Source organism: Haliotis rufescens, unplaced genomic scaffold (assembly GCF_023055435.1).
Source record: "Haliotis rufescens isolate VD_foot unplaced genomic scaffold, xgHalRufe1.0.p SCAF_23, whole genome shotgun sequence".
Lineage (NCBI taxonomy): Eukaryota > Metazoa > Mollusca > Gastropoda > Lepetellida > Haliotidae > Haliotis > Haliotis rufescens.
The window spans coordinates 7212346-7236826 of record NW_025963924.1 but is presented as its reverse complement, the minus strand read 5'-3'; the positions used below and the strand labels follow the sequence as shown (position 1 = coordinate 7236826).

The 24481-nt window shown below is 42.0% G+C and overlaps 2 protein-coding genes across 2 annotated transcripts; both read left to right on the top strand.

The window, feature by feature from the left end:
• The first annotated feature begins 4628 nt into the window (after positions 1-4628).
• LOC124146527 (universal stress protein YxiE-like) lies at positions 4629-16163 on the top strand. Its single transcript, XM_046516841.2, has 4 exons — positions 4629-4836; positions 8211-8291; positions 13711-13817; positions 15479-16163. Exons 1-4 carry the CDS (start codon positions 4770-4772, stop codon positions 15689-15691), a joined length of 468 nt encoding a protein of 155 aa, XP_046372797.1. The 5' UTR covers positions 4629-4769; the 3' UTR covers positions 15692-16163.
• Positions 16164-19679: 3516 nt separating this feature from the next.
• Positions 19680-23512, top strand: LOC124146526 (universal stress protein Slr1101-like). Its single transcript, XM_046516840.2, has 4 exons — positions 19680-19846; positions 20878-20964; positions 22519-22631; positions 23017-23512. The coding sequence occupies exons 1-4, from the start codon at positions 19771-19773 to the stop codon at positions 23254-23256; spliced, it is 516 nt and encodes a 171-aa protein (XP_046372796.2). The 5' UTR covers positions 19680-19770; the 3' UTR covers positions 23257-23512.
• The last annotated feature ends 969 nt before the right edge of the window (positions 23513-24481 follow it).

Here is a 24481-nt window from a genome sequence, read left to right as displayed (position 1 = left end):
TTGAAATGTTGATAGCCATGTTGAAGGATGTATTCTTGTCTATTTCTTATCGTTCTCATATATCAGTTCTGAATAAATCATTACGTTATGACAAAGTAAATATATCTGTTTTGTTTGTTTTAACTTACGATTCGAATATACGTAATCCACATTCAGAGAGTATGTGTCAAAATCTGAATTCGAAACGAAAAACGTTCGTGGAAACTAAGAAAACACTGACCTAACTGCGGTAACATTTACATCCTAATTTCCAACCACGAAACAAACTTGTATGCCGTCAGTGGACAGTTCTGTAATTAAAACTTGATCGGACTAAAGGCAGTAAGATAAACTGGAGCGGCCACAGAAAGCACGCGAGTGAGGCACCAGAGGCACAATAACATATAAGCGCATATCCAAGGTTACATTTAAGTACATAAAGATACGCATATGCAGAAAAAACAGACTTTGAAGACGTATAGATACACATGCCACTTACATTCTTGAAACCCCTTGGCCAGTCTAGATCAAAGGTATTTAAAAACAATTCAACATGCTGTTTTCATGGGTATATACTAATAATGAAAAATCAGAAGAAACACTTAGATACACATGAAGTTCTTTTAAACTGCAGAAGAAACAGGTAAAACTACATTAAGTAAACATGAGAAAAAGCAGAGACACACGTATGGTAGAGTAGATGTCCAGACGAAGATTAACACAGGATCCGTGAAGATCCGGGGTAGAATAGGTCTTCAGCAACCCATGCTTGCCGTTACAGGCGACGAACGGGAACGGGTGGTCAGGCTCGCTGACTTGCTTAATGCATGTCACCGTATCCCAAATGCGTGGATCGATGCTCATGATGTCAATCACTGGATTGTCTGGTCCAGACTCGATTATTTACAGACCGCCGTCATATATTTTCAGAAAGTGTGATCCCAAATATAACATTTGTTACATTTGACCTCTCTCTAAATGACATTGTGTGTTCATAGCTTTCGGCCGTGGGAGCCGTGCCAATTTACACTTGTCAGAGGGGTACACGAAGTACGTGATGTAGACTACCAGTTGACGGATTTTCATTCAGCTGGAATTTTGGTTAGTGCGGCGTTAAACAACAAACAAACTAACAAAATTAACACAGATGTGCATAAGAACACGGATAAAGAGCTTCGCAGAGGGAAAGCATATTATGCACAAGGGAAAGGACAGAGATAAGGGTTGGGAAAGCACGAATATTAGCATGTAGGATAATAATTTAGGCGAAGCACTGAGATAGATTATGGGAAGCACACTGCGTATGTACGTGTTTCTTCATGAAATGTACCTACCTATTTCTTCTTATACGTATCTTCGTGTAATTTCTTGCGACGTATCTACTTGTTTCGTAATGTGTACATCTACATTTTTCTTGTTTCTTCTTGTGCGTATCTACCCGTGACATATCTACGTCAGTATCACAGAGGGAAAGCATAAGCATCAGGAAAACAAGAAGATTAGCGTGTAATAATATATAATTAACGTGAAGCACTGAACTCGAACTAGGAATAGTAAAAATACAGTGCGTATCTACGTGTTTCGTCTTGTGATGCATCTACGTGTTTCTTCTTGTGATGTATCTTCGTGTGGTGTATCTACGTGTTTCTTCTTGTGATGTATCTACGTGTTTCTTCTTGTGATGTATCTACGTGTTTCCTCTTGTGATGTATCTACGTGTTTCTTCTTGTGATGTATCTACGTGTTTCTTCTTGTGATGTATCTACGTGTTTCTTCTTGTGATGTATCTACGTGTTTCTTCGTGTGGTGTATCTACGTGTTTCTTCTTGTGATGTATCTACGTGTTTCTTCTTGTGATGTATCTACGTGTTTCTTCTTGTGATGTATCTACGTGTTTCATCTTGTGATGTATCTACGTGTTTCTTCTTGTGATGTTTCTACGTTTCTTCTTGAAATGTATCTACGTGTTTCTTCTTGAGATGTATCTACGTGTTTCTTCTTGTGATGTATCTACGTGTTTCTTCTTGTGATGTATCTACGTGTTTCTTCTTGTAATGTATCTACGTGTTTCTTCTTGTGATGTATCTACGTGTTTCATCTTGTGATGTATCTACGTGTTTCTTCTTGTGATGTTTCTACGTTTCTTCTTGAAATGTGTCTACGTGTTTCTTCTTGTGATGTATCTACGTGTTTCTTCTAGAGATGTATCTACGTGTTTCTTCTTGAGATTTATCTACGTGTTTCTTCTTGTGATGTATCTACGTGTTTCTTCTTGAGATGTATCTACGTGTTTCTTCTTGTGATGTATCTACGTGTTTCTTCTTGTAATGTATCTACGTGTTTCTTCTTGTGATGTTTCTACGTTTCTTCTTGAGATGTATCTACGTGTTTCTTCTTGTGATGTATCTACGTGTTTCTTCTTGCGATGTATCTACGTGTTTCTTCTTGTAATGTATCTACGTATTTCTTCTTGTGATGTATCTACGTGTTTCTTTTTGTTGCTATCGACGGCTTTTTCTCATCTGCGCGTTACATATCCGAGCTTAATGGTAATATTATTGACTTCTTTGTCTTCCTTACAACCGAACAACACAGCACACGTGACTATCCTGTACGTCACGTGACCAGCACACGTGTCATGTGGAAGATCCAGGTATCATGTGACCACCGTAGACGTCTCCGTCCAATAAATATTCGACACGATATTTCATTTCTTGAGAATCAGGTTATTCACAGTCACAGATATGGGCGACATATGGTATTCACAGCTATCAGATTTCTTCTACGCCGGGGACCCTAAATATACACGGTCAAGGTCACCTGATGCAAGGACTTAGAAGAGCGGTGTGGTAGCATTGTGGTTAAAGCGTTCGGTCGTCGCGACAATGGCATGGGTTCGATTCTCCACATGGGAACAATGCGTGAAGCCGTTTGTCCGCGCAGTAATATTACTGGAATATTCCCAAAAGCGGATTTAAAACTATATTCACTCACTCATACAATGTAGACAATCTCATAGATAATGCGGGGGCACGGGTGGCCCTGTCGTTAAGGCCCCGTGATTTGCTGAGCAGAGTTCCGTCCCTTGGGCACACCAGAAACCTATGATTGTGGGTTCGAATCCAGGTTCGCCCCGATTATGTTTCTTGGTTTGTTTGGCACCATACCCGTGCTCGTGGGTTTCACCGAAGTGGTAAACGTATGAGACCTGCAATACTTCGGGCTTTCCTCCCACATTAAGCTGGAAAACTGGTAAAAGCGGCGTTATACCCAACTCACTCACTCACTCATAGACAATGCATACCGTTTTATTACTAACATTCTGTCCACTCACTTTTGCGCCACGAATAGCTGCATGATTGTTAATGCGGCGTTAAGCATTCACTATAGACATGTATCAACTTACGGTCTCTGGACTTCCTGGTGTAAGAGTGTGGAAAAGCAACGCAATGGATTCGTATCATGGTAGCATGTCTCTTCCAGAAAACAACAACAGACCCCAGGGAAATTAATTGTTTTGTAAAGATGTAATGTGTATGTTTACGACCTTTTGGCATTAGGTTATATATGTCTGTACAGAGTGGAAGGTATTTAACACTTGTCACATATATCTTTACTGTATTCTTACAGGGTCTCAGCAGTCTCAGACATTATTAGTGAAATTAAAATTGAAATAAAAACATCTCTAATTCCACAACTGTAAACATAAAATATATACATGATATTGTGATGAAGATGATGATGATGATAATGATAATGATGATGAAGATGATGATGATGATGATGATGATGTGCCACTACATGTGATGTCCCGTTTTCATTCATCCCCACGTATTCTTCATGTCAACTAGCTGCGCATAGCGGTAACTCCGTCCGCAGTTCTCGTTCACATACGCCTTACTTTTACTTTGTCCGCAGTCAGCACGATAGGTATTCAACACTTGTCACATATATCTTTACTTTATTCTAACACGGTGATAATCGGTCTCTAAAAACAATGTCATATTTCTATTACTATGATGATACTATATTACTACCATAAATATAAAAATAATAAACGCAAGAATGCTCGTGGTGATGACAACGACGACGATGATGATGATTAAGAAGAAGATGATGATATGCCACTACACGTATTCATTCATCCCCACGAAATTAGCATACGTAGCTACGCACCAGCGGTAATTTTATCTCCGTCCACCGTTCTCCCAGGTTTACTTTGTCCGCAGTCAGCACGATATCTTATTTCAGCGCCGGGGACATTGTGAGGGTCACATAAATTAATACCGCGATCTCCTCGCCTCACACGTACTTCTCCGCCTGTGGTTGGGGCATGGTCATTTTCCTGCTATCCCTGGATTCCCCGGGACCATCGGCTATGCAAACACACCTGACACCCCCATCCCGCGCTAGGAGTATTCATGTCGAGTTTAATACAATACGGACAAGTCGATTAACCATCTGAACATCAACGCCGGTAATGTCGAATTACCAGGTTCCAGTGAAATCAATTCTTTTATTCGAATTTGACCTATCATAAGAAAGGTTGCATGAATTATACCCTATATGTAGAAAAGTCAACCCAAGAGCTGTCATAACATGACCATATAACGACATTACATAATATCACTCAGACCATAAACAAATGGCCAGTGACAAGTTCAAACCGCTTATCAACATTGCTCCGAGGAGTGAGCGCCATATCTCTCAGAAGGTGACCTGTAACCTGCAACCTCTGACCTCGTATCTCAGCCCTCTCAGAAATATTGTAGATTCTACTTTAAACCAGCATGACTTCACCACGGAATGTCGTCCTTGCAATGGATGGGAGCGACCATTCCACGTACGCATTTGATTGTAAGTAATGACATGTTTCTATGCACGTATATTCAAGCCCGTGTTATAATGCGGGAAGATGAAACAGTGTATAAAGTCAACATGTGCGTGTTAGTAGACACAGCTGTGTGTAACACAACACAGACTGTCCTTGTACTCTTCACCTTACCGTGCAATAGATATCAAAGCATTGCGTTAAAACAAAGCGATCGGGCACTTTTATCATTTTCATCGACTGTCACTTTTATTATTTTCATCGACTTTTCATTTTCAGGCTTATAATGCCCAACCATATTACAAACTGTCTATTTTGAAAAATCTAGAAGAATGCATTTGGCAATTATATACGTAACATCTGTGGCAATTATATACTTAACATCTGTGACTCACCCGTTTGTATTGATCATCAGTTGAAATAGTTTGAATGTACGAGCGAGCCTGACATACGAGGGGCGTTCAGTAAGTTTTACATCTTCAATATAAGACCAAGTCGCAGAATATCTTTTGCACTTTTATTTTTCAATATAATCTCCATTCACCTCAATACACTTATTCCATTTGTCCTTCAAGCTTTTAATACCACTTTTATAGAAATCCGCAGATTGGCCCTCTAACCATGCCTCTGTAGCAGCCTTTGTAGGGCAGATTTCATTTGCCGGAAAAGGAAATAGTCACCGGGGGCTAAGTCTGGGCTGTAGGGCGGGTTATTTAACTGACGTGTATTTAACGGATTTCTATAAAAGTGGTATTAAAAGCTTGAATGACAAATAGAATAAGTGTACTGAGGTGAATGGAGATTATATTGAAAAATAAAAGACTTTAGTGCAAAAGATATTCTGCGACTTAGTCTTATATTGAAGTTGCAAACACTATTGAACGCCCCTCGTATGTGATGGACTTTAGTGTTAAGCCCATTTCCGATAATCTTCCAAGTGCGAATACATCCCACACTTGTATCCTTTCACGTCGAGTATATTTAAAAAAAATATCAGATCTGTTCTTACATAGGTGTCGGATGCTCTCGGTAAGGCAACGCATGGTTACCCTCTTTCCGAACACCTGGTGTCATCACTGATTTTCAGTGATCCATTCTTTTAATATTCAACACTGTTTTACCTCTCACGCCCAATGGAGTCTGTTTCGTCGGATAATCGAGACTGGTTATTCTCTGGCGTTGACGTTTTATATATTTGTTTGTTGTAAAATGCCGCCCTCAGCAGTATTCCAGCTGTAGGACGGTGATCTATATGTAAGTAAAACGAGCTTAGGTCAGACAATCCAGTGATTGATATCCTGAGCAACGTCACGCGGGTACTTGACACACAATCAACCATGTCACCAAGCCTGGTCGCCCGATTCATTGAGTCGTGTCGTGCAGTGGACACGGGGTGCTTGGGGCCTGCTTAACCCGGAGACCGGACCACCCGGGGTTTATTCTTACGGAAGACGACAGTAACGAGATCCATCACATAAAAGCATTAACACAACTTATATTCTTGTTTGTTGTTTAACGCCGCACTCTGCAATATTCCGGCTATATAACGGCGGTCTGTCAATAATCGAATCTGGACCAGAAAATCCAGTGATTGACATCATGAGCATCGATCCACGCAATTTGGATCTATGTCATGCACCAACCAGGTCAGCGAGCCTGACTACCCGATCCCGTTAGTCGCCTCTTACGACAAGCATAGTCGCATTTTAGGGCAAGCATGGATCTTCACGGGTCAACACAACTTAAAGTACATGTGGACTTAACAATTCGAAAACCGGGTCATGTTCAAGCGACATACACACTTATCTCTGAACATGTCCCTGAAAACAGATCATGTGTTATCTGAGTGACCCTAGACGTGGGATACGTGTCATAATAAAAAAGATAAGCGTGCACACTGCGAATGTATATGAATAACAGCCTCGTCAACAAGTGGACTCTCAAGCCAACCTTGTAAGAGTGAAGTCTGTAATATCACGGGGTACTCACACAAGTATAGTGCGTGGAGGGGTGACCTGGACTCACGCTCATAATAAGTGGTTATACCCCATATATTTAAACTGTTGAGTAAACATGTTCCCGACCAAGAAGAAGAAAATAATAAATTATATATATATATATATAATATATGAAAGTCTGATCCACTGATAAGCCTTTGTTTAATTACATGTATACTCTAACAACAAAGCTGTCTACATGTCTTGGCGTTATCGTGAACCGTTTCAAGAGATGTGTGGTTCAAAATCTGCGACCTATGTATCTTATCATTGCTGGTCATGTAATGTGAACAGCACATACATGCAGATTACATATTGGGTACATAGCATCCACAATTTGCGAGGTAGCCCTCTTTTCACACCCACGTGAGCCCATTAATCAGCCATACCCCGATCCTCTCTGAGTGACCTAGTCGTCTAAAACGCCGCAGTCCTTTGTTTATCCGGGTTAGTGTAGGTCTTCAGCAACCCATGCTTACACTATCAGGCGACTATGCTTGTCGTAAGAGGCGACTATCTGGATCGGGTGGTCAGGCTCGCTGACTTGGCTGATGCATGATATCGTATCTCAACTGCGCAGATCGATGCTCATGATGCTAGTCACTGGGTTGTCTTGTCCAGACTCGATTATTTACAGACCGCCGTCATATAACTGGAATATTGCAGAGTGTGGCGTTAAACAACAAACTTAAGAAAGAAACAAAGCAATCCCTCTCACCTATGGTCCTGGGTTTGAATCCCAGTTCGTCCTGATTATGCTGCCAGGTGTGTCCACACCATTCCCGTGCTCTTGGGTTTCAGCAAAGTGGTAAACGTCTAAACATTGCATCACTTCGGACATTCGTGACACATCGTGCTTAAACGGCATTAATTACCATGTCTGTCCCTTGTATCCAGTACGCGTATTGCTATTGACTTCCTCGTCTGCCCATTGCTTAGATGTTTGAAAAAAACAACACAATTCAAATACAATTTTGAAATGTTAGTTATTTTCATGGCGGTGTTAAAAATGCATTTTTGTTTCGTTATTAAAGCTATTTTTAAAACTGCTTCACTAAATACAACTCACAGAATTTTTTATTGAAAACATCGCCTTGAAGGGGTACTAGACTCGGGGGAATTAATAGCTTTCTTTTCAGTTGTTAAATTATAGTTATAAAATATAATAAAAGGAGCAAAGGGACTTCATCTTCAGCCTGATACCGCAGTAATCGAGAATTGCCAAGTATCATAGACTTGCATGGGCTTTATTGGATATATCTGTTTCAGGGTATGTAAGACAGACTAACGAGGACCCTAATTACGCAGGAGCAATGTTCAGTTTAGCTCGTCACGCACTGCATTGTCTGGATAGCTATCAGACTGAGGAAGTCCCCCTTAAACTAATATATGTCTGATTTCAGGGTATATGAAGAACATCCATAAGACCAATGATCACGTGATTATTGTCCACTGTCCGGAGTACCACGCCATCATGCAAGCACGTGAGTATTCATCTTACAACCCGGAGGTCACATGCCGGTCATTGTGTTAGTCATCAATTGTTTATTACTCAATTATGCAAGGGATTACTCTTGATATGCCCTAACTCCAGCTTCACCATGCCACTCTTGTTATTAGCATGGGGGCCGTGCGAACAATACAGTGTTGTTGTTGGGCTGTTGTTTTACGCCGCACTCAGCAAATTTACAGATATTTGACGGCGGTCTGTAAATAATCGAGTCTGGACTAGACAATCCAGTGATTGACTTCATAAGCATCGATCCACGCCATTGGGATCTATGACATGCTTCAACCAAGTCAGCGAGCCTGACCATCCGATCCCGTTAGTCGCCTCTTACGACAAACATAGTCGCCTTTTACGGCAAGCATGGGTTGCTGAAGATACATTCTACCCCGGATCTTCACGGGTCGTGAAGGATACAACAAGGCTGGTACCAAAGCGATATATCAAATAAGAATTTAACAGGGATTGGCGTTATATATTTCATTTAAATACACCTACCGTTTCATATGTTCAAAATTCACCAATCAAGATACACAGTTTACGTAATAGTACTCACGGGAAAGACAGTACAATAGTGAGTATAACCTGGGGTTGAGGTAAGGTGAATTGAGGTTTAACGTCACGTCCAAGATCATTGCACTTATGTGTGCCTGCACGTGCTATCCCACTGAGATACCATGCCACAGTACCATATTTTAACATCATTTTGGTATGACGCGGCCGGGGATCGAACCTCATACCATCCGCTCTCCGGGCGGACACTCTACCACTAGACGACAAAAGATGAGAAGATGTGGATACTGTTCGTGCGCCTATTCTTGGTGCGATATTTATATCCTTCAAATACGGAGCTGGGTGTACAACATTTTGGAAAAGGCGGGAGGGTGCACTTAAAAGACAGAAAAGATAGGCTAAGCTCATAAATAGGGAAACGATTTGCGTTTGTTAGCCCGAAGTTCATCAAATAATTGTTATATTTGTTGAAAACAAGTCACCAAAAGTTCTCTTCACACGTGTATTGTTGTCTACTGGGGACATGGGTGGCCCATTTGTCAAAAGTCGGTCTCCAAGACCCTACAGAATAAATTAAAAAAGGAGTCCAACTCAAGTCTAGAACGATTTGGCAAGTCTAGATTGCCTCAGCTCTAAGACTTAAGGATTGTTCTGGGCTCTATATGAATTTCATTTATATATTTAGATGATATAGATTTTTTAAAATAGGACAACTGTATTTCTGGGAGTAATTATCAGCCTAAGTCTTCTAACGCGTCGCAAATCACTGTGCAGAGTTGCGTCCCTTGGGTACGCGAGAAACCTATGACTGGCAGGGTTCGAAATTCTTGAGTTTCCCTAAAGTGGTAAACGTCTGAGACCTGCATCATTTCGGGCTTTCCTCCCACATTGAGCTGACATGCCGTGATATAACTGCAATACTTTCCAAAGCGGCCTTAAACCCAACTCATTGACTCACTATACACATCAACATATGCCTCCGCCCCCCCCCCCCCCCCCCCACCGAATCTGCGTGTGAAGATTTGTACATGAGGTTATTATTAAGAGTAGTTACACAACGCATCTGGGGGCCGTGATATGAACTTTTAGTTATATAACTCTCTGACACAATAGGCCTTAACGATACGCTGTCATGGGCAGGGCATTTTGTGGCAATAAATATTGGCTTCTAGATCTCATGATATCATGTAGTACCATGTGACCAGTGAACAAGGGAAGCTGTGCGACAATCCTACTGTATTAAGTGTGTTTGGGAAGGTCATTATCGTGATTATATAAGTTAAATCGCGGCGTGTCAGCAAAACGTGGGAGAAAGTCCCACAATGACGCATGTCGTTGACCTTTACGTATGGGTATGATGATCCAGGATCACAATCGGGGTGAAGTTAAACTTCGCAATCACGACGAGGTCACACAAAGGGACACAATTAAGTTTGACATAGGTTAGACATAATTTAGTTTGTCTTAATTTTGACATAATATCGATGAACACGCACTTGTTGAAGACCATAACACAGTGAAATAGTGTTGCCCCGTGAAGGTGCTGGTTAGAATTAGGTTTTTTTAGCAACACATCCTTGTCTAAAGAGCGAGTAACGGGACCGGGTGGTCAGGCTAACTGACTTGGTTGATGCTTGTCATCGAACCCAAATTGCGTAGGTGGATGCTCGTTGCGTTAATCACTGGATTGTCTGGTCCAGACTCGATTATTTACAAACTGTTTGATTGGCATTCTAGAAGTTGGCAAATACGTAAGAACAAACGTCCGACTCTATGGAAAACCACTTCTGATGTAGAAGTTTCGATGTAGATTCTTACACTGTCATCAAGCCTGACAACGGTGTAAGAATCTACATGGAAACGACGCTATATGCAAAAAAAAAAAGTAGAAGTTGATATCCATGAAGTTGAACGTTTTTCTTACTCGATTACTTACAGACCGTCGTCATCTAGCTGGAATAGTGTTGAGTGCGGCGTTAAACAACAAACAAACAAATGCTGAGTGAGATGTACCTCACTCACACATTAACCAACTCGCTTACTCCGTGATTCACTCGTTTACCCAGTGACTCACTCACTTACTCTGCAAGGCCCACTGTCAGATTCAGATTCTTTATTTAAGAAATAAACGACGACTGGGGTATGTTTATCGTACAATAAATAACTGCAGGGAGAATTTACGTTTTGTTTGTTTAATCAGATTGGTTCGAAAGGGCAGAATAACGGAATATCACCAAACTTCAATCCCTTGCATTACTACTATACTTATTAGAGCTGAAATGAAACAGAAATTCAAATTGTCAAACAAAGAAAATAATTAAGCTGGGGTAAGAGTATTCGGTGTCAGGGCAGTCATCACTTGTTTGTAAACATAACGGTGAGTACGTCAGCTGCGAGTTCAAATCGAAGCGTGTTTGTGGCCCCCTAACATAGTGGGGAACTTTGACTGGTGGCAGTGATAGTATAAATATAAATAGCGTCGTCCGATTTACGTCATCAAGATGCGAGCGAATTAATGTGAGCGAGTTTGGCTTTACGCCGCTTTTAGCAATACTCCAGTAATATCACGACGGGGGGACAACAGAAATGGGTTTCACACTTTACTCATATGGGGAATCGAACCCGGGTCATCGGCGTGACAAGCGAACGCTTTAACCACTAGACTACCCAACCACCATTGCCACCCTTTGTTCGAATGTCCAGGAGTTGCGTCCCTTGCGTACGCCAGAAACCTATGATTGTGGATTCGAATCCCAGTTCGCCCCGAATAATGTTTCTAGGTTTGTCAGCACCATACCCGTGCTCGTGGGTTTCACCGAAGTGGTAAACGACTGAGACCTGCATCACTTCGGGCTTTCCTCCCACATTAAGCTATATGATATGACTGGAATACACTCGCTCGAATGTCCAAAATGACGTAATGATAGAACAATGTTTTTGTTGAAATAAACCACACTTCGTTCTTCATTGTTCTTGACAATTTATCGCGTAGCTACCTTATATTTCTCCAAAGACCACGGACGGTGGTCCATGGCGTGAGTCAGATACATCAGCTAATTTGCAAGCTGAGAACCTGGTGCAACAGCTGGCTGATAGGAGATAGGCAATTGATAATTGAGTACCAACATTTACATGATGTTCAGTCCTTGTCTTAACTAGTCCACGTGTCTGTGTCAATATATATCTGCATATGGATATAGTCGAACACTGATGCATAGTCAATTAATCGACATTTGAATAATTTTGTAAAGAAATATCACAAATTAGCGTGGCATCCATTTCAATCCACAACGGAGTTGTAGATTATACGCCAACAGCCGGTGTTACCGTTCTTCTGATCCCCAATGCAGCTGAGTGTACAGGAATTGTGTACTCGGGGTTCGAAATCTGACGATGCGGTAAAGGACACTTATAGTCTATATATGGTCTGATATATGACAGCTACGCGATAAATCACAAAGAACAATGAAGAACGAAGCGTGGTTTATTTCACGATAAAACATTGTTCTATCATGACGTCATTTCTGTAGATTCGAATATGCCCCCGCAACTTGATGACGTCGTAAATTGGTCGCCGTTATTTATGAGAGGGAGGTATCTAGTGAGTTGTTCCCCGTAGATGGAGCAAGACAACGTAGATTCACGGAATGGCCGAACAATCGCACCGAAAAGTGTGAGAGATATAACAATGGGTATTTGGAGAAAAAGGTACAGATTATCGACGTACAGTTTGTGAGAATATGCGGGGAAGACCAAATTTAATCACCCTGTTCATAAAATGGACTTGTCCGACATTGCCGAGGTCGGATTCTTAACAGGGAGTCATCATTGTTTAAATACGGGTAAATATTTTTAACGCTTGTACATTTTATTAACACCATTAAAGAGGGCATACATGATATTGATGTCTTATATTAGAAATAAACGACTCGATCGTGGTCGTTGTTTTTCGTCCAACAAAATACTGCAGGGAGCTCGAGAATAAACCACTCGGGGCTGCACCCCTCATGGTTTATTCTCCCTGTAGTGTTTTATTGGACGATAAACAACTTCCACTCGTCGTGTATGTGTTAATAACCAGCGCTTAATTTAGGGAGAAAGCCAAATTAACGCAGGTCCACGTTTACTACTTTTGTGAAACTGATAAGAAGGGGTATAATGCAGGTCCTGGTTGCTAAGGGACACAACTCTACGCAAAGAGTTGCGACATCTGTGATGTTCAAACTCCAAGCACTTTACTTACCAATGTTGAAGCTGCATAATTGGCATTATGTGCAGTCCTGCTGATTACAATGTTTCGCATGTCTTCGTGTGTCTTCGTGGTTCAATCCCCTGTCCCCGGCACACCAAAAGACGTATTAAATAACATCATAATACTTGGTGTTACCTACCTGGCAATCGGTATTAAGGTGCTAAAACAAGGACCAGTCGACTCGGAGGCATTGAGTGAGTGAGTTGGGTTTAGCGCTTCTTTTAATAGTATTCCAGTTATATCGCGGCGTGTCAGCTTAATGTGGGAGGAAAGACCGAAGTGATGCAGGTATCAGAACTTTACCACTTCTGTGAAACCCACGAGCACGGGTATGGTGCTGACAAACCTAGATACATAATCGGGGCGAACCGGCATTCAAACCCACAATCATAGGTTTCTGGCGTGCCCAAGGGACGCAACTCTGCACAGCGAATCGCGGTGCCTTAGATCACTGGGCCACCCGTGCCATCTCGGAGGCATTGACTGCGGCAAGGTATCTCAGTGGGCAAGCACCATATTACCGACATAAATCTCTTAACACACTCGTTAATGCACGCCGCTGTGTAGATAATCTTGAGAGCGACGTTACTACACATATCACCTCTCCTCATGTGTTTGTTAATGCTTGCAGCGATGGTGTTGGCCGACGTCACGGCAGTGACAGAGATCATTGCGGAGGAGGAAACAAAGATCAAAGTGCTGCTCAACGACCTTGGGGAGAAGCTCAGGAACGCTGGGGTAGGCAAATCATCATGCAATGATAGACAAGAAGGCAACGAAGTTACCATACCCGTCGCACCTCATGTGTTTGATTGTGTGTATATTTGTTTGTCCTGTTGTTTAATACTGGATAAGATCCAGACTGGCATCTCTTCACGTCGACGATATTTTCTACTTGTTTGCTTGCTATCTTTTTGTTTGTTTTAAATGCCGCACTCCGAATATATTATTATTCCAGCTATATGAAGGCGGTCTGCAAATAATCGAGTCTGAACCTGACAATAGAGTGAACGACATCATGAACATCAATCCACGAAAATGGATACGATGACATGCAATCAACCAAGTCACCGAGCCAGACCACCCGATCCATTTTGCCACCTCTTACGAGTACCATATAGGTTGCTTGGGTCCTGCTTAACTGGAATCCCTACGGGCGGTGAACGGGCCAGAATAAATCTCCAGCACCCATTGCTGGTCATAACAGGCGAACAAAAGAGGGGTCGGTGGTCACCCGCTCTTATTCGACTGATTGCATATCGCCATTTACCGTTGACTGGGGACGCTGGTCATGCTTTTAGTCTCTGGTTTGCCTGGTAGAGGCTAGATTTAAGGGCGGGTTCACACGAAATTAGGATATATTTCTTGTACTTGTTCAACATGAAAAGTATTTACCTAGTAGTTTCATTGTCAAAACAATACAAACATCACAAGTAACTAATTTATTTTTTGCATTTAGTCGGGTCATATTTTTCACATTTACTGAGTGTTCGGTTCCCATAATAAACACACCATGGCTTATGTCCCTTGCAATATGACGTCATTGGTGCCAATTGATAAAGGAATGACGTCATAAGACTTATTAGACCCGTTTCACGTGGTGTAGGTAAAGGTGTGTGATTCTAGCGTCTCAGATGCGCAGCCTACTGTTATGTTCGGTGTTATGCGGGTCTTCATTTCGTTTCCACTTCGTGTTTATCGCGGCTCGTGTTGGTTCATAAGCTATGGTTTTACGATTTCTTGATGGGTCAAGGGAACTACTTGGAATCAGTCAATGTATGCCATGTTGTCTCATCATAAAGTGGTACTTGATATCTTTTGCGTTGTGACCAGACAAGGACCCAGTACATCATAACCCAAGGGGGGATAACTCTGTCCTAGTTATATCGGAAAACGAATGCTTCATTTCGGCGTAACATTTTTACACTTATTTTGTGCTGTTTCCTACTTCCAATGTGAGAAAAATGAGTGTATATTTAAAAACATTGATATGAACTTATTCTAAAAATTGTTTCAAATAAGAAAGAAAGTGCGTTTTGTGTGTACACCTCCCTTTGAAATAAAGGCCGCTGTAATGGGCCTACAAGTGGAATACTGGGATATATTGTATGTCTGTCTGTGATGTAGCTGGAATTTGGGGATTAACTGTCTGTCCTTGTGCTCGCTCTTGATGAAACAGTAATACCGGGGCGGTAAAACATAATGCGGTGTACATAATATGAGACTGGATCAAGCAAAGCATTGTCTGATATGGCATAAACAACGATCCATGACCCTGGGTCACAATGGCACACCATCAGTCAGCCAATTGAGTATCGGGATAGCGGGAAGATTTCCTGTCCAGATCACGACTGACTATGATAATACGATTAATAAAACGTTTTTAATCTCCCTTTCAGATTGGCGGGAAAGTGAAGAGCGTGAGCGGCCGACCAGGGGAGGTGGTGGTGCGGGTTGCCGAGGAAGAGGGCGCGAGTCTCATTATAACAGGCACTCGGGGCAACGGCACCATTCGCCGCACCCTCATGGGTAGCGTCAGCGACTACATCATACATCACAGCCACATCCCTGTGCTCGTGTGTCGTCGGAAGGATCATTCCCACGAACACTAGGTCAAGGCCCTACTCAGTTGCGTCTATCAGCATCCGGGTATCATGGGTCGTCGGCTAGGATATGCTCTGACTGGCGACAAGGATATCCGGATGATCAATCTGGTCCATGGTTTTCTATACAAAAACAAGAGCCATCGTGTCTGTAGGTGGGGGTCTTAAGACATTCAAGACGATTGGAGCGTCGTTAAGTGAAGTAGATGATGTTATGCCAGAGAGAAACGTTGGGAAATCTCGGGAAAATCTCGACGATCTGGCTTCCATTTGTCCGTGTGGTATAGATAGACGTTGTAATTGTGTTCACCAACCAACAGATCGATAACGTTTGAGTAAGCAGACAAATTGGAGTTTGGACGACTTGAATCAAATTTCCTGGGACAGCAAAGGCGTTCAAACATAACTCTGTTGACTGTAATTACAAAGTCTATCCCTAGGCTTGCACAGGGTCTTGACCATGAAACAGCCCCCCCCCCCCCCCCCAAAAAAAAAGACACCAAAGTCGTTGTTGTGGAAGAAATAGGACTGGAGCACAATACATACTCATATAATACAATACAATAAGGACGTGTATAACTCCAAACAATAATGTATTGAAGTCTGCTATGCGTCATTGACCTTTACTACAATAATGAGTCTGTCTGCCTGTATACATAAGGGAACATGTTTCAATGCATCAGATGAATATACGCTTCTGTGTTCGTTATAAATGTTGCATAACACACACACACACACACACACACACACACACATCCAATGGTCGGCCCCTTAGATAGTTCAGTAATCGGGTACGTTACCATGCCATGACATACCGTGTTCCGTTATTTTTTCCCATCGGTGTAAATTGCATAATCGGAGTCGATTGTACCACTAAATTGTAGTAGATCGACGTTTCATTGATTTATATTGTTTGACACACATGCCATTGTAATAGTTCGTCTATATATTCATCCTTAATTAATTATACCCAGCTTGTGTAAATGGATATCAGAGAGACACATATAATAATATATTTCACAAGCAGAAGAAACAAAAACAAACATTGAAAATTATTTAAGCCCCTTGATACTCATCCACATAGAAAATAAAACGTTAGTTCATGACTTGATTTTCTTTTCTTTGCTGTTCACTTCTGTCATCAACGTATAAAACAAGCAAGTCGGAGCCCTGTCTCAGAAGTTCTTGCCAGTCATTCCGAGGCGTGTCAGATTGACGTGAGGGGTAAAGCCCAGTGACGCCAGTCTTTGACGTTTAACACTTGGGTGAAAACGACGGGCATGCGCATTGTCGTCAAACCAAGAATCGTTATCAGGGAAACGAAGGGACGCAACTGTGCACCGCAGCAAGCAAAATGTGTGTCGTAAGTGGCGTTAAAAAATAAACAAACAAACAGTTGTCCAGCGGGGTGGAATCCCCTGTGCTCAGTTGTTTGTAACTTTGCTGTTTGACGCCCCACTCAGCAATATTCCAGGTGTACCAGACAATCGAGGCGGGATGTCATACACATACAGAATAATTGCTGTCTTCGGCGTAACACATGTTTTCAACGTTTAGTCCAACGTTACATATACATGGCAATCCGGGGTTGATATCATGAGCATAGATCCACGCAATTGGGATAAGATGACAACCACGAGCCTGCCTGACCACCTGGTTCCGTTAGTCCCCTGTTACGGCAGGCATGGGTTGCTGAAGAACTATTCTAACCCGGATGTTAACGGGCCCTTGACAACTGGGCCACCCGCGTCCTTGGACATACCCTGGTTGGTCAGGCGGTCCTCTGAAATGGCGCTTAAAACTCAACTGAACTCAACCCAACTGAAACCTGACTCCCACGGGTCGGCCCGTTGAATCGATATGCTGATATCGACTCGTCTGAGTGATTAATCGAATTCGACAAAAGGGACAAATCGGCCGCTCGAACCTGCATCGATTGTGTCGCGAGTGTAAGAGGTTGCAAATCGATTTTTCGATATTCGTTACACCGAACATGTTGTACACTGTATTGTATTGAAATTGGCCTGTCGTTACGCGTACCGACTCCCATGTGAGTCGCGCTTAAATATAAAGCACAGCATGGAAAAAATCCGGACCCAGAATTTTCAAGGTGCGTTTTGTTTGATTAAGAGTGAAAAACATATTGAACAAATATCCGAATATTACAAAGACGCGTGATATGACCGACATAATGATTGAAAAGGCTCAAAACCAAGCCAAGCATATACACTCACTAACAGCTAACCCGCCGTGCTGAATGAAATACTGCTCAACATGGCGCCTGAGCCATCTCACCGACTGCAACCGAAGCCGCCGTGATATAACTGAATACTGCTCAGAACGGCGATTAATCAACCCACTAAAAATAGACTCCGGGTAATAACTGAAGTACTGAACAAAAAACAGCTCACTCACTCAATGAGTGAAAGCAAGCCATGGTCACGGTTCAATAACGTTCTATATGTATAACCTGTCTAGTTAGTGTACTTTTTTGTATTGAGTTAATCACCTTCCATATGGACCCTCGTTGACCCCTAATGTGTCAGGTCACGTGTCATCATCTCCCACTGTTCAGACGTGTACATGTCGGTATTTCGAGCACGGTGCAGAGCGGTATATAACATGTATGCGTGATAGTGTCAGTACATGTATAATGCATTACAGATACTTGCTTATCTTCTCATTTTATATTCTCTCCCAACTCATGTTTATCAATTTCTCTGGAGAGAATAATTAGTATTTGAACAAATTCAAAATGTCAAAAAAACTTTGTGTCCGATCGATCGGGAACCTGCATCGGTAACATGGCATTCGACAATATACACAAACACACGACATTTGTACAGCTGCGTGCCATAGCTTGTGCACAGTTGAGTACAACAATTAAATATTTATATTTTTGTATTTATACCGTAAATACCGATGAAGAAGAGGTCGTAGGTGTAGTAACAGTAGATGGCTTTGTTGTAGGCGTAGCATCACTGTAGCGATGGACGTTGTAGTAACGAAGCAGTGGGAGTTTGATTTTAAACGCCGCACTCAGCAAAATTTGACTGATAAGATAGTAGTCCGTAAATAATCGAGTCTGGATCAGACAATCCAGTGATTAACATCATGAGCGTCGATCCATGTAATTGGGATACGATGACGTGCGAGTCTGACCACCCGATCCCGTTAGTCGCCCCTTTCGACACGCATAGTCGCCTTCTACGACAAACATGAGTTGCTGAAAACCTATTCTAACCCGGATCTTCAAGGATAAGTACCCGTGAAGATCCGGGTTAGAATTGACGTGTACGGCGTTAAACAACTTACAGCAGCAATACCAGTAGCATTAGCTAAATGTAGTGGTGTTGGATTTTTGATATTTGATATTTGAGTAACAATCCACGGCGTCGGGGTACGATGCCATGCTACCAATCACGTCGCCGCCACACATAATGCGACCATAACAAGTTATGAAAAAAAATAATATATTAATTAAAAGCAGTAGGCCTAGACTTAGTGTGGTGGCTTTAGTTGATGTAGTGAAAGTGAGTGAGTTAAAATTGAACGTCGCATCAGCATTATTTCAGCCATATACATAGCGACGAGTGAAATGTGCTGTAGAAATATTCGCGACGCATTTTTCACCATTTAGGAGAGTATTTTAATGGGTTTCGATATAAATCATCAAATATTAATTACCAGGTTAGGTCATCTGTAGCAACAACAAAATGGTACACGATGGCAAATATGATGTCCTTGCATGATAACTTGACTTCATAATAATCCCAAACATTAATCGTACCAATTACACAATCTAATTTAAGAATAGTTTAAACTACATATTATCATTACGTCTGTACGAACCGATCATGCTAAAAGTAACCTTTATCAATGTATAAACTGTCTACTGAATCAAAGATACGTATGTAGATAGTCAGCAAGAATTATCACTACACGATACAGATTTATTCGATAAAGAACGGTAACTGTGACCGCTGACCTTTTTAATGAAACCGACCTATTTTCGCGCAGTAATCGTTGCGAATTTGCCTGACGGCGCAATATCCACAGAGAATCTTGTTTTCCGCGAGACAGGGAAGATGGCAGAAGCTTTACACGAAAGAACAGTGGTCGTTGCTATGGATGGGAGTCATTTCGCAGCGTATGCCTTCGAATGTAAGTTAGAATATTTTTTCTGATAATTTCACTTATCGATCGTTCCTGCGTCAGTCAATGGGCAGCGTGTTGCCTCACACTGCTCTTGAATTCAAGCAATAATATGGTACGAAGAATGCTTTATGGTAATTTATAAATTAGAAAAGATATAGGTCTACATCTTCTGTCGGCGTCATCCGTTTTGATAACCAGTCAATCCAGAAGCAATAGCAATAACTGCCGTTCAGTTTTGTTTTGCTCGTGAGGTCAAGGACGCTATACCGGTGATATGACAATTTTCTCCCCGAGATATGTGATATTTGTTAACGCGCAAGTTAGTTGCATGGTAATATGTACGGCTTTTGATAGGGATAACAGTTTCAATCATGACTCTTTGTGAACAAAACTGGAAACGGATCCGATATTAGAAGCTATAGCTGTAGATTTATTTTAGAATTATGCATGCCTAAATATATTAATTTTTAATAGCATCTCTATACCCCGATTTGAATAAAAATTATATTTACGGACAAACTATGTAGGTCTATAATGAATCAGACTAATCACCAAGTGCATACTAATGGCCCTATATTATTATTACGCTGTTCTTTGGATCGATCAATGTGCGCCAACATTTCAGCGTCAGCTCAAAAGGGATATGTTCACAGCAAGCGGGCATGCTGTCGTGTCTTGTACATGTCAAATTGATGTAATGACGACACAGATGGCTGTAACGCTTCATAAGATCCATGTTACCCATAAATCTTTGATAAATTCCATCGACTTGCTCACTTCAGCGAACTGCCTTCTAACACTTGGCTTATTCGTGGTAGTTTTTCCCACTTATTGTTTCAGAATACTTCTACCAGACCTAAATCAATAAATTATTATCTTCCAGTCACATACATGTACAACATGCATTAATACACGTGTGACCTGAGCCATTACCCAGGGCCCCTCGTTGCTGATATCCAAGGAGGGCGTTGATTTAATACAATAATTTAATTGCGGATTTATGTTTTATTAGTAAAGTCAAAATCTTTATTATGCAGGGTACATGGAGAATGCTCACCGGAAGACGGATCACGTGATTTTCGTCCACACCCCTGAATTCCAAAGCGCCTTTACTACATCTTCAAGTAAGTCCAAAGCATAACATAGTACTTTACAAGTATTGACGCACCGTATTATCTCCAATAGACACCGGTATTGCATTAGTTGACGGGTCTCAAATGGACGCCAGGTCAAAATCAAATTTGAAGACGAGAGGTCCGCCTCTACGAAACGCCTCGTAAAAACGTATGAATAATCCCCATTTAGAACCATTTAATGACTAGCCCCTATAACACCATACATCTTCCCGAGGCAAGGGAGTTAACTGACTACAAAAGTCCAGTTTCCACCCTTGCCGAACAAGGCTGGAATTCCTGGGCTCGATCGTAGCGCCACCAGTGGCTATTACGAGCTATGTCCCTTATATGCCTCTCCTATGTACAATCCGATTCCACCTAACGTATCATTTTGTTTCAAACAAAACGGCGGCGCCCAGTCAAGACGATCTGATAGATAATAAAGATCTATCTTGTGATAAAACGGGTCTTACATCGCGAAGTGCATCAAATCACGCGAACACCTTAATTAAAAACATCAAAAGATTAGGTAAATATCTGTTGACAACGAGTTGGCGGTGCACATGCTTTGCAAATCCTGCAATCGACCGAAATCTGCACGACAGTTTACGAACCGGATTTCGATTTCGTTGAGCTATTTTGATTGGACTATGCATTGACTCGTTAGTCCAGCCCAAATGTAACTCCATAATACCAGCCTAGTTCGGCAAGGGTGGAAACTGGACTTTTGTAGTCAGTTAACTCCCTTGCCTCGGGAAGATGAGCATTAGGAAAAAGAGACGGCTTCATGAATAAACCCTGGACCCTTCTTATGAAACACGCCGGGGTCGTATATTAGAGTAAATGTTGACAAACCATGGCCATTTAAATGATACTGGAATAAAGTAATAATTGATTTATATAGCGCCTAGTTTCCATAGTAAGGTCCTCAACGGCGCTGTACCTGCACGAGAGAGAATATTTGCAAAACAGGTAAACTGACACTTCAGTGCTGGTGATCGTGGATCGCTGCGATCGCACATTATGTCAACCACTGCGCATGCAGTGAAACGTGATAATGTAACAATCAAGCAGAAAGCGACCTTTAATAGATGCGGCTTCCTGTCTTGGGGACTGCTATTGAGAATAAAGAGTGTCCTGCTAGAAAGGGAGGGGGATACTAGTATTATTCCTGTAGAGTTGCAGCGAATGTGCCCTACCTTTGCCTTCCTCTGTTGATCCAGTTCAGGACATTTTCTATTTTGTGGCGATGAGCGTACTGAAAAGAATATCAAACCATGATGTTTGCGACATGTATGTCCGTTGACACCAGAGTAATTTGTTGATGTGAAAATCACACACATATTACAACTGACGGATACTACGTGTTGAAAGCTACTGCCTTAAACGAATTCAGCTATGAATTCGCGTGCGAGTATCAAGATGTATGAACAGGTGCAGGATCTTGTAGTTATTGACAAGCCAAAACTGACCACAGGTTACCCTAGAATATCCATAAGAGGTGCGGCATATTATGTGTATGTACTTTGTAAATGCACGTTACACGTGGCTTCCTGTTTCCAGATCCGGAGTTTGTGGATCCCACGAGCAACTTGGTGATGGACATGTATCGAGCTGAGGAAAAGAAGGCCAGGGAACTCATTCAGAGTCTTAGGCAGCGGCTGAAGGATGCTGGGGTAAGGGGGCTTGGATGGAGAGGAAGGACTGGGGCTAGATGGAGAAGGTTTGAGAGTGATTTTCCAGTGTCTGGTCTGTGTTTTTAGTGAGACACACGAGCAGATTCTAATTTGGAGACACGACATTTCAACAATCATGTGAAGGAGTTAGAAGCTGTAGAAAATCGAGGTTGGGTGAGGAAAAGCCGGGACTTATTTAAAGGAAGAAAGCTAGAATATAGTTACTACGATTCAGGCAGACGCCGGGTAGTTGAAACCAGGCAGAGTGGTCAGTTGGGGATAGGAGACTGGCAACTCACGAAACACGACATTCAGCTGAATGTGTACCGATATATGGTATTGATATTTCATGTTATGCTTGACTTTTATTTACTTTGATTTACAGGTTAGCGGGAAGGTCAGATGTGAATCGGGCTTCCCGGGCCACGCGATCGTGAAGGTTGCAGAGGAGGAGAAAGCGGCGTTCATTGTAACTGGATGTCGCGGACAGGGAACCGTCCGACGGACATTAATGGGTAGCGTCAGCGATTACATCGTCCACCACTCGCATGTGCCAGTTGTCGTGTGCCGTCACAAAGGCCACTATACCAAACACGACTTTCATAGCCATCACAAGAAGAACTGAGGAGGAGACGACAGAATGTTTTCAACATCGAAGCACGCACATCGAATTGGAATGTTCACCGCAGGCGTTCTTGCACAGTCACCTTCACAGTCCATCTGGAGGTCATCCTCGATTATGCAGTGTATGTCAAAAGCTTGTTTGTTGTTTAACGCCGCACTCAGCAATATTCCAGCTATATGACGGCGGTCTGTAAATAATCGGGTTTGGACCAGACAATCCAGTGATTGATATCATGAGCATCGACCCACGCTATACTGATTCGATGACATGCATCAACCAAGTCAGCGAGCCTGCCCACCCGATCCCGTTAGTCACCTCTTACCACAAGCATAGTCGCCTCTTACTTCAAGCATGGGTTGCTGAAGACCTATTATCTACCCAGTATGTCAAACGCAGAATGGAGACATACTACACTAGATGATCGAGGATGCTTTGTCGTAGACTTGGTTATTTGTTAAACTAGTCGACGCTTTATTCAAGGTTACTTTCTGAAGTTAGTCCAAGCGTGTGTTATGGATAATGTACTAGTATGATAATGTTATTTGTATAATACAACCTATCTGTGTGAAGATCTGGCATCCCTTCCATTGGAGGTTGCGACAGGTGAACTTTCAGCCAATCGGCATTGAGGCTTCTGCATTCTTGGTACGAGAGAGCGATGCTTTAAGACCAAAATATTTCTGTGTCTCTAACATGAAGTTAAGCGGCCCAAAAAAAGGCCGTGGCATTCTGATGTTGAGGACATTTTTATACACCCGGTCGTTTCTGAGCGCCATGGCATCTATAGTAGAGAGTACCATCGAAGGCATGTATGCTCTGTGTGGGTTTCTTTGTTAAAACATTTCCGAATCGAGGTGATAAGTAAATTAAACCGAATCATTTTAGAAATCTGACATCCGATTGGCTCAATAACCCATATATCCTTCGTTTCGATTAGGCGGTCAAAATTAGCTCCGGGGTCATCTGACGCGACCTTCTGTGGAGATGTATCATATCGGAGCAAAAGATCTGATTTTAGTTAGATTATTTATGAATATAATATTCCTTGAACCAAGCACTGGAAATTGAGCGTCTCTGAATGCATCTGCAGCAAGACGAAAACTTGTTTTCCGTTGTTGTGATCTAGGTTTATGTACTTGGTTGAAGCACTGTTTTTGTAGACGTGTCGGCTTCCTTCAACTTAAGGAATTATTTATTACGAGCGTTTGCTTTTTCGGATTTCCTG

What these genes read in the sequence shown, in the direction of transcription:
- LOC124146527 (XM_046516841.2), top strand. Translation starts at nt 4,770, where the DNA reads ATGACTTCACCACGGAATGTCGTCCTTGCAATGGATGGGAGCGACCAT. An exon ending in TTCCACGTACGCATTTGATT is followed by an intron (nt 4,837 to 8,210) that starts GTAAGTAATGAC and finishes GTCTGATTTCAG; the next exon opens with GGTATATGAAGAACATCCAT. An exon ending in CCACGCCATCATGCAAGCAC is followed by an intron (nt 8,292 to 13,710) that starts GTGAGTATTCAT and finishes TAATGCTTGCAG; the next exon opens with CGATGGTGTTGGCCGACGTC.
- LOC124146526 (XM_046516840.2), top strand. Translation starts at nt 19,771, where the DNA reads ATGGCAGAAGCTTTACACGAAAGAACAGTGGTCGTTGCTATGGATGGG. An exon ending in CGCAGCGTATGCCTTCGAAT is followed by an intron (nt 19,847 to 20,877) that starts GTAAGTTAGAAT and finishes TTTATTATGCAG; the next exon opens with GGTACATGGAGAATGCTCAC. An exon ending in AGCGGCTGAAGGATGCTGGG is followed by an intron (nt 22,632 to 23,016) that starts GTAAGGGGGCTT and finishes TTTGATTTACAG; the next exon opens with GTTAGCGGGAAGGTCAGATG.